The sequence below is a fragment of the Falco rusticolus genome, chromosome 2 (genome assembly GCF_015220075.1).
Source record: "Falco rusticolus isolate bFalRus1 chromosome 2, bFalRus1.pri, whole genome shotgun sequence".
Taxonomy (NCBI): Eukaryota; Metazoa; Chordata; class Aves; order Falconiformes; family Falconidae; genus Falco; species Falco rusticolus.
Genome location: NC_051188.1, coordinates 19,563,536 through 19,584,436, shown reverse-complemented (window position 1 = coordinate 19,584,436; position 20,901 = coordinate 19,563,536). Strand labels below are relative to the sequence as shown.

The 20,901-nt window shown below is 43.4% G+C and overlaps 1 protein-coding gene across 1 annotated transcript; it reads left to right on the top strand.

Annotated features, from left to right (window-relative positions):
* The first annotated feature begins 7,006 nt into the window (after positions 1-7,006).
* Positions 7,007-12,950, top strand: LOC119143819 (gap junction beta-6 protein-like). Its single transcript, XM_037378456.1, has 2 exons — positions 7,007-7,149; positions 9,568-12,950. Exon 2 carries the CDS (start codon positions 9,590-9,592, stop codon positions 10,265-10,267), a length of 678 nt encoding a protein of 225 aa, XP_037234353.1. The 5' UTR covers positions 7,007-7,149; positions 9,568-9,589; the 3' UTR covers positions 10,268-12,950.
* Positions 12,951-20,901: the final 7,951 nt, after the last annotated feature.

The window sequence follows — 20,901 nt, the reverse complement described above, 5'->3', positions numbered from 1 at the left end:
AGCTGTCACTCAAAAAGCACTACTCCCAAAGAGGAGGTGTGGATCTGGGCAAATGCTACTACCTCACCTATTTTGTGTTCTTTGAAGTGTACATGGCTTGTAGTTTCCCAGTGCAACCTCCTACTTTATGTGGCAGGCTATCCGTTTACCTTCCCTGTACATGTATAATCTGGGCATATACCCTTCTTTATTATATACTATTGCCCTTGGCCAAACAGGTCTTCCTGAAGCGTACTTGAGCTTCCTCTATTATTTCCTGTACAGCCTCACAGTCTTGCATAAGTTCTGTTGACTTTCCAGCTCCAAATTGTTGCCCATTGACTAACGGCAGTCAAGCTCGAGCACGCAGCTGCCTGCTTAGTTTTCTGCCATGACAGGAGCTCACCTGATGTTGTCTCTGCACAGGGGCACTAGTGCCAGCTTTGCATGCAGCTTTGTGTGCTTTAGCACCCAAGAGCTCTTCAGGTGCTGGAGACTTTTCCCAACCAGCATCACTATCTCACCCTGTCATGCTGTTTTTTAATCTGGTCCACTGAGTCTAGATCGCTGCCAAAAGTCAGCAGATCTTGAGCATTCTCTAAATTATGTGTATGACCCCCTTGCAGAGTGCTAAGCAGCAATGGAGCCCGTGGTCTGGAATAGCCACAAATAAAGAACTGCTTGGCTTTGACATGTGAAGGAGCCATCTGATGGGATGAGTGACAGGTGCTGTTTGACAAGTAGTTGAATTGCCATGAAAAAAAGCCTGAAAATGGGGAACGCAAAAAAGCTAGGGAATGAGAAAAGAAACAGCAGGCATTTGAGAATTTGATTTGTCCTTATTTCCTGGAACACTACCTAGATGCATCCCATACGCCTTCACGAGCAGTTCCCAGGGGCACTGCCCCAGGGAGTAGCACTGGACATGGGGACACCACCCAAAGGGCCCTGGGATTGCAGCTGACTGAGAGGGGCACACAGACACATGATCTCCAGGACACAGCTGTAATCCAGCACAGATCTGTTGGTGGATCATGTTGGTGTAGGCTTGACTGTAGCTTCTGCCCGGAAAGCTCTTTGTAATAGCCACTGGTTTTTGGTTTGTTTGGAGGTTTTTTTAGGTTTGTTTTTATTTTTTATAGCATGAGATTTTAACTGCATCCTCTTGGTTCTTCATGACTCTTCCTTCCCAAACTCAGTTCAACTCCTTTGTCTCTGATTAGCTTAGCAACAGGAAATGTTTCCCATTACATATTTGCATTCAAGATATGTCTTAGTTAATATGATGCATACATAGGTGCAACAAGGTCGTTACTGAATCATCCTATTCTTGTTTTTAATCTGATTCAGGACTTGCACTTTAGACCTCAGCAAACTCTGCTGGATTAGTCATGTAGTCAGCAATTTGAATATTTACAGAAGGAACAAGAGAATGCACTTTATTCAGATTGAATTAAAACAATGCAGAACATGTGAATCCAGCCTACTTTCCATGGAGGAATCATACACAGTTCTCATACATCATTCTCAGATGCTGCCTGCTCTCCCCTCCATTCTCCTTGAGCTGCTGCCACTGAGTTCAGCAACTCACGGCAGAAATGTTAAGTCCAGAACTCCCCTCCCATGGCTTCCACTTCCCTCTTGGGGGTGTATAGGATCAGTCAGTCCTTCTTGCACTGTTAGCATCCAGCCTCTCCTCAGGCTTCACTAGCATTACTCTTTATACTTGGCAGGCTTTATGGCTGCTCCATCAATACTTCCTTTAGCAATTTCTCACCCCAGGCTCCAGCATTTGCCACCAATTTCTCTCATTGTCTTCTTCCCATTCTTACCTGTGAATAAGTAAACTGATGTGGATTACTTCTATGCTCTGTGTGCTTCAAGAGATGCAGAAGAAAAAAACCTCATCCAGTAAGTGTCAAGGATTAAAGTGTGCTTGAAAAAGCTGAGAAAATTTTGTCTGAACTCTAATAGTGGGACAAGATGACAAAAGGTAGAGATCAGCCAAAAGTAAGGTCTGCCCCTAGCTCTGGCCTGCACCCAACACCTCTCTCCTTTGAGGAGAGATGATTTCTGAGGGAAAGTGGAAGGCACCTTCCCAGAAGCAAAGAAAACCATGACCCTCCTCTGTCTGTCAGTGCCTGGCCCTATTGTACATCTTCATGATACAGCTGTTGGTGAAATGGGACAGTCTCTGCGAAAATGTATCATGCCACCTTTCTCACACGAGACTCCACTACCCTTTCCCATTATTTTTTGGGGGGCAACAGATAGGAAATATGGTTCCTACCCACCAACTCTGTTTTACCTGTGAAGGGGTTTCAGCCTTTGTGCACAAGCAGGGCCAGGGGCTGCAGAGCTCAGGGCAGGGGAGGCCCCGTGAGCTGCAAGGCTGGCCAGGGTCAGAGAGCTGGGACAGGCAGGCGGCCCCTGTAAGGGAACAGGCGGCAGCCCTGGGAAGGTGCCTCTGGAGCTGCGGGACTTGGACAAAGGACCTGAGAAGTTGAGGGAACCACACTAATCTGTTCAGATTAGGGAGAAAAGGCAAACAGCCACTAACAAAATAAATTCTGGTTGCCACAGTGTGGTGAAATAAGAAAGCAAGCAGCTACCGACACTTTAAAGTGTCACATTGTTGGTTTTGTTGATTTGTTGGTTTTTTTTTTACAGCTGGATGAAATGATGAAACCTGTTTAACCTCTTTGCTATTCTGTACAGCCAAAATTTCACCAACAGAAAAGACAGGGCCCTTGTGGTTTTCTGAAGTAACGTTGGAGTATAATTCTGAGGAACACTCCGGCAGAAGACAACTCTAACTTGTGAAAGTAAACTAGGTGCTGTGTCCCTCTCCAGAAGCTTTCTGAATTGTTTGAACTCATCAGTGGACATAAAAAAAAAATAAATTATGTCTTCTGCACTGGCTTCTTTTTAGAGGTTCTTAAGCTTTGTCTGACAGAGAAACTTTTGGAGACCATAAGGATTATGGGATCGATGCCTGTGGCCAGAGAAGTGACAGTGATCTGCAGCAACATTGACATAAACCAGGATCTTTGCAGCCCTTACATTAAGTTGGGTTTAAAAAGCACATTGAGTGCTGTTTTCACACTCATACCAGCCTCACATTCTGTGATCTTCCTCCTACAGCACTTAACCACAGTAGTAACATTTTATTATTGAAAAAGCTGAAAGATGATGAAGATGCAAAGTATTTATGTCAAATAATAAAAGTTTGTTCTTTGTAAAGTAAAATGTTCCTTGAAAATGACACAAGCCCATTTCTTCCATGCAGGGAGGAAGGACGCAGAGTGTACTGAACATGGTGGCACGGTAAGCTTTAGTAATTCATTGTTGTACAGTAGACATGAAAGCTATGGCTTTATGGATTTGAGCTCCTATGACCATCTATTTGCATTAGCCAGACCTTGCCAAAAACGATTCTGGCACTGTTCTATAAAACACAAAAGTTTATTTTTTTAAAGACTGGGAGGGCAATTAAAGTGAACATGAAAATAATGGCTTATTTCATACACTTATTTCGGACGCTAATATGCATATAAAGATATCAAAGGAGGCAAAATGGTTCGCTCAGAGGCTAAACAAGTATGGTATTTTTGGTCTTAGCATGAATAAAATGAGTATCTGAAAAGCGAACGCAGTGACAAACTGGTTACACATGCTGACTTGAACTGGGAAGGTGCTTTTATTGCTGATGTTAGTGCAAAAATGTTGGGTGTAACACATGTTTAGCTCAGCCTTAAAGAAATGAGAACTGTTTTCCGAAGTACAATCTGAGTCTACAGCTGCATTTCCAGTTGATTAACAGCAATTGTGCATGACAAGTAGCAAGTAAGCTGTGAGGTGTTTATAGAGAGCCTCATTTTAAGCAAAAATGATGAATAAAGAGGTCGCTAATGAATTAACAAAAATCAAAATGCTTGTGAATAGCACATTATAAAAGCAATGCTTCATGGTAGTCAAAACTAAATCTGACCATGAGGAACAGCAGAAGATCTTACCCAGTGTGAGTAACTGGATAATAAAATGGCAAGTCAATCTCAGGGTCTGCTGTTGCAAATCAACACACAGTGAGAAAATTAGTCCAAAGTACACCTATTCAAGTATATGGGCATATATGTACCCCAAGAGGTTCTGTTCTAGTTTGTAGAAATGCTTAGGAAAGAATCTTGGAGTGACTATAAAAAAGTCAACTCATTGCTTTGAAGTGTCTGAAAAATGAAAACAAGTAAATAGAAATTACTGGAAAATGATGGGGAATGCAACAGAAAGCGTTGCTCTATGCATATATAAACTGTGCAGGTATTTGGACTGCTCCTGTTAAAAAGGCACAAAAAGTTGTGATAAGGGTAGTAAAGATATAAAACAGCTCCTGCATGGCAGAGATCCAGCATATTAGGCCTTTCAGCACAGAATAAAAAGGATGGAGAGAGGATGTGACAGATGTTCATTAACGTGTTCATGGAGGAGATGAACAGGGAAAGACAATTAGTGATTACTCCCAGTGGTGAGGACTCAGGAATGTCCTGTGAAATCATATAAGAGCAGGTTTTCAGTAAATGAAGATTTTTTTCACCACACATAATTAAGCTATTGAATTAGTTACTCTAGGATCTTGTGGATTTTGAGCTATACATGGGATATTAAATATTTACATAATCCAGATAACAGGTGACATCAAAGCATGGTTAGAGAAAGCAGAGTGAAACAAGGGCTATTAAAAGTATAGATCCAGACAGAGTCTCTGGAGGTACCTGGGGGCTATTGAATGACAAGATGCAAACACAGTCTTTGGGAATCCGTAAGACATTACTGGAAGATGATGCCAAGATTTCTGCTATCTTGAAATAAGCTAAAACCTGTTTCTGTGTTGAGAAAGTTACAGCAGTATTTTTTTCCTATTTTTATGAAGGTTTTATTTTGACATTACTTTACAATCCGCAAGAATCAGTGTTTTGTATATACATACATATTTTGTAACATTCATCACCTTTGGTGCTAGCAGAATAACCCTTCTTTACAGCTGAACCTTTAAAGATGCCAGAGTTGTTAATTCTTGGCTCTTGCGCCTCATGCCAACTAGCTACGTGTTAAGCAAAGCATAAGCAATAAGCCTGCACCCCTGGATTTTTCTGCTGTCAGAATTCCTTGCCAGGATTCCCCTCTCTTTCCCAAAGAAAGCATTACATACTTCCTCACACATATAAGCGAGCAAACAAAAATGAAGGAAAATGAAGGTAGCACTCAGCTTTACCATAGATTTTGTCTGATTGTACATGAAAACAGCTGTGGCAGTACTGAGCAACATGAACTGTGAGTTTCTTTCAAGCATTTACATTTACCACTGTCAAACTTGGGTATTATTTTATAAAATATAGTTCATTCTTCCAGACATTTCTTCTTAGATTACTTGAAGACCCTACATATCTGAATTAATTTTCTAAACCCCTGAGAGCAAAATCAAATTCACTTTGCCATTTTGCAGATACACATGCAAGTTCTAGTTTCTTGTAATTGCTGTCTATACAAATTACTAGATCAAGCTTCAATTTTATTTAAATCCCTACTGATGAAAGCTTTTCTACTTCCAGACATGCCTCATAAAACCAAGTTCAGTACTAAGTGCAACATATACAACAGATCTTTACTTCAATATACAGAAACATACTCATCATTGTCAGCAGTACTTTATATACCTTGGATAAGTTTTTATTATCCCATGTCACATGCATAGCATTTCACAACCTAGCTTTCCTACACACTGTCTTTAACATAGCATTCTTTTCTGGTAGGATATTTGATCACAGTGTTTTAAAAAGCAAAGACTCTTTACTGTGTTATAATCAAGCGTCGTTTAATAGAAGCCATGTTTGGTTGGATGCTTTGGGTGAAGTGCAGACTGTGAGGCAGACCTGAGCCTGACAGGAGTCCTGGGTAAACTTCACAACCAAAGCCCAAGGTAGGGGCTGCAGTACTGAGCCAACGAATTCATGCCTGGCTGGCCACGGCCTCCATCCTCAGAAGCTTTTCTTAAAGATTTGGTTTAAAGGATACTGTAACTAGAAGAGGCTCTTTTTGTTTTTTTATTGTTAACAAGAGCTCAAGGTCCAGAAAAATGACATCTAGTGACATTTCACATGGCAAGTAACTCTTCTTTGATTCACTCTTCATACTTCCTGCTAGATTATTTTCTCTCACAAAAACAAATTTAGCCTCCTGCCTTTACGCAGCAGCAGTGAAAGCACGCTTGTGCACGCTAGTGAGGATACAGGAAGGATTGCTTACAACTGTTAAGAAAGCCCACAAAATATCAAAGGGAAAACTGTCTAAAGTCTTAACTTCCACCCTGCCCTTAGCTGCCTGCTGCCGTTGTTACCCCTACATCTGGCTACCAAGATCATGCAATTTGTTAGCATCAAATTAGCAGTTAGTTTATCTGTTCCTTGTCTTCCAAACTGAAGCCATCTAAGAATGCCTCTGAGGTTCCCTTCTCCAGCCCTGCCTCACCCTACCGAAAGCCTCTGGGAGCTGCGTTTTATCCGACTGTTGCCCGTACTGGCCCACGAGTATTTCCTCGGGGTGCCACGTCACTGGGGCAGTTTTGGAGGGTCCCACAGGACTGGATTCCCCTCCAGGACATATTTCCTGAAAAACACTTGGGAATCAATCCCGGCGCAGGGCCGCACTTGCGGGATGCCGAGCCCACTCTGCCCGATGCTCGACCCGCGGCAGGGCTCTGGGCGAGGACGTCCCGGACGCACCCGCGGGTGGTCCCCGCCGGCACCGGGGGCTCTTGGGGCCCCAGCAGCTGCCGCCCCGCGCCGGCCTGGCCGGCGGCCCCCATGGCGAGGCGGCCCCCGGTGCCGGCGGCTCCGCCTCAGCCCCTCGGTGCTACCCCGCGGCGGGGACGGGCGCGCCACACCCGGCCCGGCCCCGGGCGCCTGTCCCGCCGCCCCCGCGGGCGGCCTGAGGAGCCGGGCGCGGGCAGAGGCGGGCGAGGGGCGGGTTAAAAGCGGCTGCAGGTGAACGGGGAGGGACCTTAAAGCTGCGGGGCGGCGAGGCTGGGGCTGGCCGCGCCTCAGGCACCGCCGGACCCGGGAGCGGAGCAGCGCGGCGCGCCCGTCGCATCCCGGGTGTCCTGCCGAGCCGTGCCAGGTGAGGCTGTGGAGCGGCTCCCGTGTGCTGGAGCGGAGGGCTAGGCATCCAGCTGTGCGCCCCCGGAGCGGGCCGGGGTCCGTGTGGCGGGCCCGAGTGGGGCTCGGGTCGGGGGCATCCCCGGCGGGGCTGGGAGCTGGGGCGGCCGCGGGCAGCGGAGAGGGGCGATGTGAGGCTGGGGCGGTCGCGTCCCGTCCCCGTCCGCCGGCGCGGACCTGCCGGCGAGGCAGCCCTGCACGGCTCGGGGCTGAGCGCCGCCTGCCCCGGGCCCCCAGCGCCGGCCCGACCCGCAGTCCCGCCGCCTTGGTCAGTCCCGGGGCGCTCCCGCAGCGCGGCCGCTGCCGGTAGGAGCCGTCGGGCCTCAACGTAAAAACCGGCGTTTGTAAACGGGTGTCCTCTGGCAGGAGCCGACCGCGATCGGCCGCGGCGCTTCCCGCCGCAGAAGCCTGGCTGCGCGCCCCCCGCCGCCCCTGCCGCAGCGGAGCTCTGCGGGAGTGATAGGCTGGGGGGCGCCTCAAGGCGTACAGCTGGGAACCACCAAGTGGGGTTTTTGAGTGGTTTCCAAAAAAAAAAAAAAAAAGATGTCTTTGTTGGCAGGGCAAATGTCCCGATAGATTCACTCGGTGCCCACAGCTAATTTCAGCGTTTCTGTAGTGGCAGATGAGAAGAGAGATACGTGGTTTTCTCCCCCCATGCTTGCAGCACTGGTTCAGAACTTCAGTGCGAGGCTGTATTTGGAGGCCAGGTTGTTCACCCCGCTGGGATATACACTTCAAATACTTTCATTCGGTCCTGATCAGCCCCTTGGGAAGACTTCATTGAGTTTATTTTAATGACTGTGCAAGAGACATGAGGAAGTTCTTAACAGAAAGATGCAGGTATCTGATCATAGCTTAGAGTCAGTGTAGAAAGTTGCATAAAATGCTGCCAGTTTTAGCAGAGACAAAACATGAGAAGCCTATGGAATTCCTGCCACCTTCTCAAAGCTTTTTTCTTTTTTTGTCCCAATTTCACCTTTCCTCATCACAGTAAATCTGACCCCTCCCTCTTGCCTCAAGGCTTGTCTGTAAAAGCTAGGCCCTTGTACCAAGGGTATGTGTTGGGGCACGTTAGTCCTTTAGTTGTGTTGTAACTACACTGGGTAAAGAAGGATTTTTTGGGGTGTTTTTTTGTTGTTTGGGGTTTCTTTTTCCCCCTCTGTTATGTGAGGATGAGAGATTTTGAAAAGTTTGATCAGTGTGGCATTGCAAGGTACTGTGTTCTCCCCACAGCACCCAGCCTGTGCTGTGCCAAGAGGTGACAGAGCTCTTATCCATGGCCAGTGTGGCTCTCCCACAGAGCAAAGTTGAGCCCTAGCCTTGAAAGATGTGGACCAGCTATGCAAGTTCCCAGCTCTGTTTTCAAAGTGTTTTTTCCAGTTCAGTGATGGTTTCCAAATGGCTGCGATCAGTGAAAGCTGAGCCCTGAGACTGAATTCTGACTTCAGCAAAACTTACGTTTAACTTTCAAAGGGACACAGAGTGTGGATTTTAGTTTTCAAGAGTAGGAGGAAAGATGAAATGAAACTTCTCTGAAGTTTCACCTCTTGTTTATTCTGCTGGGGTGTGATAACATCTAGCAAATCAACATAAACTTTTTAGCTGAGGGCTTTTTTTCTCTCGGCTCTGTGGCTCTGCTTGCCTCCTTTTTGGATAAGATAGCAATGAATGTGGAAGGGCAGGCTCTGCGGTATCTTCCTTTGCCTGTTGGCTTGTGCTGTATATGCACACGGCCCTGACAGAGCCAGCTTGAGGCTTCTCAGCAGTGTTGGCAAAGTCAGTTGCTGTACCTCTCAGATTTGAAGGGCCATGTCTGAGCTACAGCAGAAAACCTTGGAGGTCTGCTGGAGGTGTCTGGGTGGGGTGAGGGCTTCTGCTGAAGAAGGTCAAGTAGTACTTACCTCAGAGGCAAAGAAAGCACCAGCCCAGCCTTCTAGAGCTGTGGCACTGGCAAAGAAATCCAGTGAAAACTACTAGAGAAGTCTGTCTAGATATGGCCTTAACTCATGCAGTGATAGTAATTTCTATTACTTTGTGAAATACACTGAGAGGCAAAACACTGACAACAGTCTACCACAGAAATGGAAATATCTTAAGAAAGGCAAGGAGGGCATGGAGGATGCATGGAAGAAATGTATTTGAAGATGTAACGTTTCCTGCCTAAAGCATCAAGGTATGCTCGTCCCATCATAAATAAATGGAAAGAAAGAGTTTAATAAGCTGTTTGAATCTATAAACATATGGGTGACATTAATGAAAGTGACTTGCATTTGTCTATGACTCAGGTAAGTGCTAGGAAGTCCTTTCATTTTTAGAAGGTCTAGAGCTGATTTTTCACCCTTTGAAAAGTGACCATTTGGTGTATTATGTCATCCTTCAGGTAAAAGGACACAGAAAAGAAGATGGACTGGGGAGCTCTGCAGGCCATTTTAGGAGGCGTAAATAAACACTCCACCAGTATTGGGAAGATATGGCTCACAGTCCTGTTCATCTTCCGTATCATGATCCTGGTTGTGGCTGCAGAGAGAGTCTGGGGAGATGAACAACAAGATTTTGTCTGCAACACGCTTCAGCCTGGGTGCAGAAATGTTTGCTACGATCACTTTTTCCCCATCTCTCACATCAGACTCTGGGCCCTGCAGCTGATCTTTGTTTCTACACCTGCACTGCTGGTGGCCATGCATGTAGCTTACAGGAGGCATGAGAAGAAAAGGAGATTCAGAAATGGTGAGAAAATCGATATTGAAGAGCTGAAAACTGAAAAGTTTCATATCCGGGGTCCCCTGTGGTGGACATACACTGGCAGCATCTTCTTCAGGATTGTCTTTGAAGCGGTCTTCATGTATGTGTTCTATTACATGTATGATGGGTACCAGATGCCTCGCCTGGTGAAGTGTGACGCATGGCCTTGCCCCAACACAGTGGATTGTTTTGTGTCTCGGCCCACTGAGAAAACCACATTTACTATCTTCATGCTTGCTGTGTCTGCAATCTGCATGATGTTGAATCTGGCTGAGTTGTGTTACCTAGTGATAAAAATTTGCATGAAAGAATCCAGGAAAACAACAGTTTTAAAATAATTCTCCATTTTCAAGATTTCTTAGCTCCCTGTTTCCGTCAAACTTTCTTAGGTGTCAGAAAACAATCAGCAATATTTTCACAGTCAAGGAAAAGGATAAAAGTGAATGTTCATTCATGTTTTAAAAATTGTAGCTTCCCTGGGAAGCTGCCACTGAGGCAGGTTTTAAAGGTCGTGAGCTAATTCAGTATTTCTGCATCCACAAATAGAGAGAGCAGCCTTCTGACAGCAACTTTTCCCAAGTATGCCTACTGCTGGGATCCTGTTGTTGGCACAAAGTAACTTTTCAAAAATTGTGAGTGGAAGGGCCCAGAGAAAGCTCTAGTGCCCAAAGGAGAGACAGGAATCACACACTGTCAGCTTCAGAGGCAAGCCAATAACAACAGGTTTGGGTCAAAAATGGGATTAAGGTTTTTCAGGGGGAACTTGCACCTTGTGAAAAGGAATAAGACAAGGAGTTGATTGTGTTTATAGCAGATGTCCTATTCTCTCTCTTTAGTATTCTGAAGAGCAAGGCAAGAGCCTAGGAACACAGGTACTCTATGGCAATACATGCTGTCAGCTCTGCTGGGCACCACCAAAGGTTTTCATCTTTTTAATTCCTCACGTACACTGAGGAGCATCTGCTACAGGGTTGGGGGTGACCAGTCTCAACTGCCTGTGAATGTCTTTAGGTCAGTGCTGCCTCCCTCCACTCACAGGGGCTGCAGCAGTGGGAGGAATTAAGTTTGTTTTTTCATTCTCTTGGTCAGGTGAAAAAGGGATTGTCACCTTTGAGAAGGTAAGAGCAGTGCAACTGTCTTCCTCCTTCTCTTCTCCCCCAACACTTTGTGAAGAATCTCAGTACAGTAGATTTTATTCAACAAAAAGTTTTTTTACCACCTGACTGTGCCTCCTTCAGCTGCATGCCTTTAAAAGTGTTGGGTTTTTTTCAGCAGAAGGCAAGAAAAATTGCCTTGTTTCATTCTGTTATCCAAAAGAAATGCTTCAACTTACAGCATGATATGTTGCATCTACCAGTGCTCCTTCCATGAGACCCTTTTTCCTATCCAGCCTGCACAGCTTTTCTTCATAAAACCTTCTACCTCTCTGAGGTACCTTTCAAGTGAGTTCATCAAACCACTCCTGATCTCTTGAACATTCCACATTGTGAGACTGAATCACCCTTCCTCTTCTTACAGTAGGTCTAACAGGAATTACAGTTTGCAGAGCTAAAATAGCAAAGGGACCCAATCCGACATGAGGAGGAACTTGGCATTTTCCTTACAATTCACATTGCTGAGCTGTGAATTGTGTGTTACTAACTTCAAGAACTACGTGAGTCAGTCTGGTCTTGTTTCTCCAAAGCAGTCTCAAAACTTGTCTTATGGCAGACACACCAGCACATACAGCAACACAGTTTATCTCCCAAGTGCCTGCTCATTGAACCCACTTCTAGAAAGCTGTCTATTTCTCCTCCTTAGCTTTAATAACTAGCCTTTCCCCAAAATGAATGAGCGCTATCTCGGCTTTTCTATTTGTATGTCTCTCTTACCATGTATTTAAGTTTATCACTGTTGGAGTAAACAAAGCTGCATGAATTAAGACCTGTGACCCCTCATTGTGCACTGGAAGTGGAGCATAAGCAGGCTCCCATGGCTTGTGAGCTACACCCGCTGTTACAACTTGACTGCAGGTAGAAATCTGTCATCTAAGAGGGAAGAAAGAAAACCATAACACCACCATCCTCAGAAGCATGAACAAAAAGATGGGAAGTCATTAATAATGAGCTGAACTGGAAACTTGGACTATGAAAACATCCTTAATTCAACTCTAAAGAGCAAAGCTTGGCACGTATCAGGTTTGTACTTGGTAAAGTTCCTGCATTGTTCTGTGTACAAGTATGAAGAGAACAAACTATCTACACTCCCAGTGCTCTAGTATTACATTTCTTTTGTAACAACAGGATTTTTTTTTTTCTGAAATCATAATTAAAGCACTCTTTGTGCTGTTTTCTGTATTACTTGTACATGCTGTGTATTACCTAACGTGTCTAATGAAAATCTGTTTACCATAATGGAAAATGTATGCACCGATACTATATTTAATAGCCAAGGGCTACTGTAAGGATTTTAGCCTTCTGCTGCAGGTTGGTTTTTCAACTGGTTACATTGCCTGTTATCCTGCAGATTTTGTGAGCTGATAGTGGAAGGTCACATATGTGACCCCACTAGAAGTCAAATGTGCTGCCCAAGTCAGCCTTGTACAAGTAGAAATGCAGCTGAAAGAGGCTGGTGATAAACCAGCTCCATAGGGGAGAGAGTTTGTTTTCCTAGCCTGCCTTTGAGTTTAACTCAAGGAACCTGGAATGAGACACACCAAAACTGCTAACATTAACACTATGAGGTTATCTTCGACTAGCAGTTTGGCAACCAGATTATCACACAGACAAGACAGAAATAAGGGAAGTGTCTGGAAGTGGCCAAGAGAGGACTTTGATCCAGAACAGCAGCATCAGACAATAGTAGCTCTTCTTCTGAGATTTATTTTCTTTGTATATTAAATTTGACTAAGTAGTTGCTTTGTAGGGAAAAAATGTTTGGATACTTCATAGGAATTGCACCTGTTTCTACACCTGCTACATTGCATGGTTGACCTTCTACAAATGGATTTCATACAGATTAAAATATGATGCTGTGTTGGAATTGTGTCTGTTCCTTTCTGAAATACACTAGAAGTGTCTACACTTTTGGCACTTGGTTCCTAGGCTTTTCTCAGAATGAAGATTGCAAGAGTGTTGAAAAATGAAGCATCATACCTGGAAGTTATGACTGCAAAAGAGGCTGATTCCTTACTGTGTCCAGTGTAGCCAGGATATAAAGTGTCAAATCATGTGATATCAGAACTGGGAAGTGTAGAATTGGGGCTGGCTAGAATTATACCTTGGCTGAAATCACTCAGAGAAATCACCACTGACTTCATCAAGCTAAACTTTTTAGAATCGTAGAATGGTTTGGATTAGAAGGGACCTTAAAGATCATCTAGTTCCAAATCCTCTGCCATGGGCAGGGGCACCTCCCACCAGACCAGGCTGCTCACAGCCCCATCCAGCCTGGCCTTGAGCACTGCCAGGGATGGGGCAGCCACAGCTGCTCTGGGCAACCTGTTTCCATGCCTCACCATCCTTATAGTAAAGAATTTCTTCCTCATACCTAATCTAAATCTGCCCTCTTTCAGTTTAAAGCCATTCCCCCTTCTCCTATCACTACATGGCCTTGTAAAAAGTCCCTCTTCAGCTTTCCTGTAGGCCCTGTTAGGTGCTGGAAGGCTGATTTAAGGTCTCAGCCTTCTCCAGGCTGAACCACCCCAACTCTCTCAGCCTGTCTTCATAGGAGAGGTGCTCCAGCCCCCTGATCATTGTGGCCCTCATCCAAAAAAACCCACACTACAAACACGTTTGTCAGGAAGGTGGGGTGGGGGTGAGGGATGGACTTTTGGCGGGGAAAGAAGCAGCAGACTTCACTATTAACTCATAGACTCAGCTAGAGAAAAATACTCTTAACTCCTATGTGAGAAAGACTAGTTTAAAAGAAAATCAGAATAATGAATGTGTATTTATGACTTCTGGATATAGAAGTACCTTTATTAAAGGTTTCCTTAGACAAAAATAAAAAAATCCTTTGGATGTTTTACAGTTATCATGAGCCAACATACTGTGTTATTTGCTATCTGACAGCAAGAATATAAAAGGCAAATTATACGCTCTGTACAGGGAAGAGCACTCTTGCACCATGGAGATTTAATTTAAAATAGCAACACTGTTAAAAATTGCTTTATTTTATAGAAAGTATACTGCAACAAATAAGCAACAGCTAAGAGCACTTCACTACAAACTGAACTTGGTGAAAATTAATCTCTTTTTTTCCCCTAATCATAATTCCTTCCCCCAAAATTAGGCTAATGTGTTTTGCAATGCAACAAAATCACATGCAAAGAATTGCACTGTATTTTGTCGTGACCTGTTCTAATATTCAGGACAGCCACTGCCCTGAGAATTAATTACAGGTTTCTTTAGATTTTCACCATATTATTATCTATACTGTCATTTGAACCTGTTTGTAGACAGTGGCAAGAGTAATGGTAACTATCTGAGGCTTAATGAGCTAAGACTAATGGTAATGATCTTCAAGATAGTTCAGGAGGTACACTTTTTTGCCACTTGACCAACGCAGCTTGTCACTGTAATTTTCTTTTACAGAATATATTTCTCTTCTGGAAAGCTGGCCCAGCTCTGACCTGGTTTATAAGCCTTCCAAGCCACCAAAAAAAAGTCTTTATGATCTAGGTTCGGAAATGCATTAAGCTTTAATCAGCAGGCCTGGCTGAAGAAACAAGTCACATATCTGACTTTCCACCTTTAAGAACATAGCTTGCCCCTGCTATAGTTGGTCCCCCAGTACTACCATAGAATACAGCCTCCGAATTAGCCACGTAATTGCACATACCTTCTTCCTTTTTCTGCCCATTAAATCACTGCCACTAGCTCGATGATTGTTTCACATCTCTCTGCCTGCTCTGTGCTCCATTCATTGTATTTGAATAAGCCATTTACTAAAACATCCTCTCCAAGAATACCACCAGGTACCCAGATGCCTACACAAACCTTTCTGGTAAAAGAGTGATGTGGTATCAATATGACATAGAGTTTAGGGAAATACATTTTGAGTGAACTGAGAGAGAACTTACACAGTTGAGCTATGAGTCACTGCAGGTTGTAGATGAATATTTTGAACAGCAGAGTATATTCTGTGTGCTGCTAAGAACGAGCATTTCACTCACAGCCTGGCACAGTGTCCAGGATAATACCGTAGTGTGTGAACGCAGTCACACTGACCTGAAGCAGGTGGCATTTTTCAGCAGACAAGCTGTGCGGGGCAGGCTTACTTGATTAGGCAAGGTGTATCTTTTCCGTTGGCAATTATGGTAATACAGGCTTCTCAGCTAGGAAAGACAATAGCAGTCTTAAAGCTGCCAGGGTCATGAAATTTGGTTTTAAAGTGTTTTGCAGATCATCTTCTACTGAGGGTCAGTCTTTAAGATGGCACATAAAAATTCCTCCCATACCTCTAAGAGATCCACACATTAGCAGGAATGCTACATCTTCTTTAGACGGTGTGACTGGAAGACTTGCTATCCATTTGGTATCCAACTATCAATATTTCTTTTGTCACAAGACTGCTTTCACTTGATTTGAAAGTATTATAGCAGTCCTAGTACATAGACTCAACCCTGAATCTCATTGTTGCTGAGTTTCCCCAACTGAAAGGTAAAGGTGACAACTATGTCATGTTCACAGGAGCACAACAGTTTAATTGAGCACTCTTTGTTAAGATCATTGCAACAGGTGCCAGAAAAAAGTATTTTATAATTATTCTGTGGTAAAGATTTCAAACCTATTGTATGTTGCATCATCAGTGTAATGTCTAGTTATGACTAGTCATGTCCCTGCCTAGGTGTTGCATCCTTTCCAAGGACCGTTTAATATAGTTTAAATAGCTTCCACAGTGTCTCCAGCACAAATAAACAAGAACAATCTATACGCTTACCCACACACATGTGCACAGACACAGAGAAACAAACTGACTAAATCATTATCTCACTGTTATCTGATAGAACACTGAGACATCTCAACAAGGATGTGTCAGGAATGATTTCTGCCTATGCCATGATAAAAGCTTTTGTGTATAGCAGTAAAATAGTTATTAATGACTCATTGTCAAAGTGCAAGCATCCACCAAATGGGATAAACAGTATGCAGCTGGGAGGAGCTGCAGGTACATAAGAAGATAGGCTTAGAATCCAGTAAGATCTTTATCACCAGGAGAAATGTTTTAACAAAAGCAGTTTTAGAAGTTATGAAGGACTAAATGCTACTATTGCAGAACACTAAGTACTTGCAGAAATGTAGCACAGAGACCTCTTCTGAACCAAATAACAGTTCTGTAGAGAAGAGCTGAAATCTGAGTAGATCATCAGTGGAACATGAGTCAGTAACATTGTTGACTTGGGAAAATATCATACTGGTATGCATTAAAGGTTTGTCAAATCATGTTTGAAATAATATTTACACTCTTGTTAGGACCTGAAAGTCATTATCTAGACTCTACTTTGGGGCATCATCTGCCCAAAAATCCCATCAGCTGGAGAAATCCAGGAGTCAGGAAAAATATATCACCAAATGTCTAAAACCCAGAACCTGTGAGGAAAGCTTGAAAGAAATTAGTTGGCCTGGAAAAGTCAGAGGAAAGATCCAACAGCACTCTTCAAATATGTAAAGGGTTGCGGCAAAGAGGATTAGGATCTTGCTCTTTACATCCACTGGCAACAGGACAAGAAGTAATGGGCTTACACTGCAACGAGATGTAGGCTGGTCACTGCAAAACCTCTCTGTGAAGAGGGCTAAGCATTGAGTTGGATGACAGACTTTCCATCACTGAAGTTTGTTAAATGGTGACTCAGTTCAACATCTGCTGAGAATGATCTAGGTATAGGACTGCTCTAGGACAGAGGGAACTTCTAAAATCTGTGAAGAACGAGACCCCAACTGAAAGAGTCAGTTGTACAGATTCCTTTTGCTGAGCCAGATCTCAGCTGATGAATCAACATCTCTTTCATATAAACTCAAGTCTACTTGTCAGTGCAGGGTCTATTCAGCATGTCTGTCAGCATGGTTCCTTTGTGCTTTCAGCAATTGTAATAATACATTCTCACACTATAATAATTCTACCTGACAAAGCATATGAGGTGGCATTGCAAGTAAATAAAATTGTAATTAATATAAATGAAGTTGATGATGGAGTTTGGGTTTTTCTTCTTCAGCAGACTGGGTAAAAAGCTCCTTCTGCCTCAGTTTTGTGTCTCTCAAAATAGGCATTCTTCCCAACAGGAGGAAGACCAAAACCCAGATCAATTTTCAGTTTTGCTGCCCAGTTGACTATATATGCAAACAATGGTGGAGTTCACTGAAGCCTGGTCTGTGTCCAGAAGTTTCACAGCAATAGCATGCCATTTTGTGTTACTGGTTTCTTTCAAAGGCAGGCCATCATGTTGTGAAGCAGTTCGAATTTTGTAGAGAAATTTCCCTATACGTGAGCTTGTTCTTCCGTTTCCAAGCAAGATAGCTATTGCTGTTGCTTTCTGTGGAAGGCAGCTAGTATCTGAGGTCTTTCCAAATTCATCGTGTGTGTCAGCAAATACACCAATTCCTGGTAAAACATACCATGTTTGCTCTTACTCTGAATACAATGAAAAAAACCATCCTTGTTTAGGAGCTTTGGTTGTGGTTTGGCACTATGAATTGTTTACTGGTAGTACTAGTTTAGGGCATTAAACTGACATCATCCCTTTCTGCTCATTCTTACCCTGCCTGTGTCTCTCCCTCGCCCCATTCAACGCGGTGCCTCCACTCCAGGAGCTTTATCATGCCAGCACAGTTGTTTGCACAGCTGTGCTCAGCACCGGATTGGGTGACTGGTTTAGCTGATGAAGAAACAAATGTTTTGCTTTGCTGGATTGTTTTTTAGCTGGATCAATTCCTTGATCTGTCTTACAGGAAGGCCGCACAAACTTTTATGCTGACGTGACTGTGGGGCAGTAGGCCATGGTGTTGGGCAAGAAGAGCTGCAGGGAGTGAACAGAAGGTGCCAGGGGAATGGCAACTTGCTACGTTTATTTGCTGTTACACACACTGCAATTTCAAACTACAGCCTCTGGCTGTATTTTTATAAGTGACTGGTACTAGAAAGACAGAAGTCCTGCTGCCTTTTCCTTCTTTTGCTGCTGTACCCTTCACTGCTTCTACTCCTTTCTGTGGCCCTGCTTCTCACCTACTGGCCATCTTCTCCCTTGCTCGGACGCAATCTCCCCTCAACCTTCGTATAAGTTGATTTAACTCACTAACTCAGCAGAGAACTATTTGAACTCTGCATTTTGATATGTTTTAAGCTTGGCTTACTGCCAGGCATGAATTTATTTCAAGTATCAATATTTTTATTCCTTCATATTTCTGCCATTGTTGTGGGGAAAAAAGCATCACACCATGATAGAATGATAAAAGGCATCATTTCTCTTAGGATTTCACATGTCCTGTCTCTCTTTTTTGATTCTTCTTCCTAAGAGATGCCTGGCTTGTACAGTTATAGTTCTTCCTCTGCTACGTGTCATATGGAGCTTTTGCTTCCATGAAGATGACCTGAAAGAATCTCACTGCTACATATGCCAGAACAGTCTGGTTTTGTTTGTTCTATTAAGAGACTTCCCACACTTTCCAAAGGTCTTTTGAGAGGAAGCCTGCTTTGGTGGGTAAAACACCCGCCTAGGGTCTCAGTGCCATTCTCAGAACTCTGTAACCTAGGGTGAGTCATTAAGTCTTCCCATGCCTCTATTCCTACAAACTAGAAGTAACAAGAACTCTTCCTACAAACTAGAAATAAGAATAATTCTTCCGGTCACTTGTTCTTATTTGTTAATATGCTGTGTTCTCTGATGTGCTTCTCAGCAGTGTCTAACAGAACAGAACACTAATCCCTAATTGGTACAATAATAATAATAATAATAATTACTATATGAGATTAAACTACTACTTCAGTCTTTTTATTACCATTTTATTTGTTAGTTAATTAGTTCTAAAGTCTTTCAATTTATCCATATAGCAAACAACTAGAGAAAAGATTTTAATCCTCCTTGCTTTGAACTATGCTTCCTGAGGTAGCAGTACCCTTTCTCATCATGTAAATATCTTTAGTGCCATCTTCTGTAGTGCAGCGGCATGTCAAGCACAAATTTTTTTATTGGCATACAATGCAGTGCCACAACACGCTGAACTGAAGGCATTTGTAGCTCTTTTTTCAGGCTGACTGCATGGACAGAACTGCTATCAGCACTGCCAAGCCATGTATCACTTTAGTGTGGCTTGTTTACAACTAACAACACATGCCACAGTTTAGGGGTCCTTCCACTAAACTGTTTGGATGCAGAGTTATGGTAAGAGAGATGCTCTTCTGCACTTTAAAATAGATGCTTAAATTAGAAATAGTGGGGTAATTGGTTTAATACTGATCTGAAAAAGGTCCATTTTTCTTGAGCAGCAGCTCAGGTTCAGACTAATACCAAGATACATCTCCTTAACTTATGAGATCTTTTTATCATTTCATGAAGTTTGGTGTCTATTTTTGATCTTCTTTCTTTGTACCTTGCCATGCAAACCTGATTCTTCTGATCCTAAAAATACCTGCCTGACTGTTCTGTCTACACACTTCTTGAATTTACTTTGTTTCTGCACTGGCCAAATCATATACTGCTAAAGGTGTGTTTACGCATGGAATGGGAGCTGTCACCTGTGGAGGCTTGGATGGAAGAAAAAAAAGTAATACTAAAGAAGAAAATCAAAAGAAGGCTGAAAATAATGTAAATATAAATTTTAATGTAAAATTTTAAATGTCACCTGAAGCTTTATGTTGCTATCTATTGTTAATGGAGGGAATCCTTTAAACACAGTAAGGACCTAGGGATTTGGAGCACACTAAAGTGGCATCTGGCCACTGGCAGTGCTGTGCACCTTTAAAGATGAGTGACAGTAAGCAAGCTAGCAGGGATGGCTCTTTCATGGGAATCCCTCTGCCAGAAAGTCCATATGAAGAGACACTTTTTAACACCATTGCTTAAATCTGAGCATATTTTCCTTCTGAATAAATTCCTCAGGGAGACAAGTCCTACATTTTCTGTTTCCCCTCTTATTTGGCTTCAGATCCCCTTGTTCTAGCATGCAACTAACAAATAGCCCTTCATACCTCCTACCTCCTTCCTCAACATGCTTTCATGCTTGAACTTGTACTGGTACATAATCGGTTCTTTATTTTTAAAGCTGCTCCCTTCAAGTTTCCCCCAGGGATTTTGCTTCCTTGCCTGTCTCATTTTCTACAATTGTCCCAGAGGGTCCTGTCAACAGCCCAGAGCTTTTCTTGTAAGAACCCAGAAGGGAATTCTTGGAAAACTGATGGGTATAGTCTCCTGGTCGGCAGGCACTGCCTCGGATTATCCCTCTTCGAAATGTCTTGAATTCTGTCCTAAAAACCTTCTGTGGCAGTACTGAAAGGCTGCTCTAGAGCCTCAGTGCTCTCCTGAGTAAGTTATTTTTTTCTTACAAAAAGGGGTCAAGGGCAGTTTGTACAAGTTGTGGGAAATACCTTCCAGAGACTGAAAAAGCCATCATGGAAACATCCAGTGCTTCATGCTATTAAACCTTTTGGACAGATGGCTGAAAGTGAGAGGTCTCTGTCTACCTCTCCCAAAAATCAAACCTCCTTCCCTTCAGCTGACCTGATGAGTCAAGGGGCTTCACCATATGAAAGAACTTATAATGTCAGGAGTTACTGGGTCTGCTGGGATTCCCTCCTGTACCTTAACACCCCCCCTCATGCCCCACTGCTTCAGGATCCACACTGCGATATTACTACACTTAATCATGGCAGCACCATGTTTCAGATGTACCACCCATCTCCAAATAAAGTAATTTGTCCTTGTGCTACCACTAGTGCTTAGGTCAACAAAGATCTTCCTTCCTACTGTTTTCAGCTGAAAGATTTATAGGGAGCAACC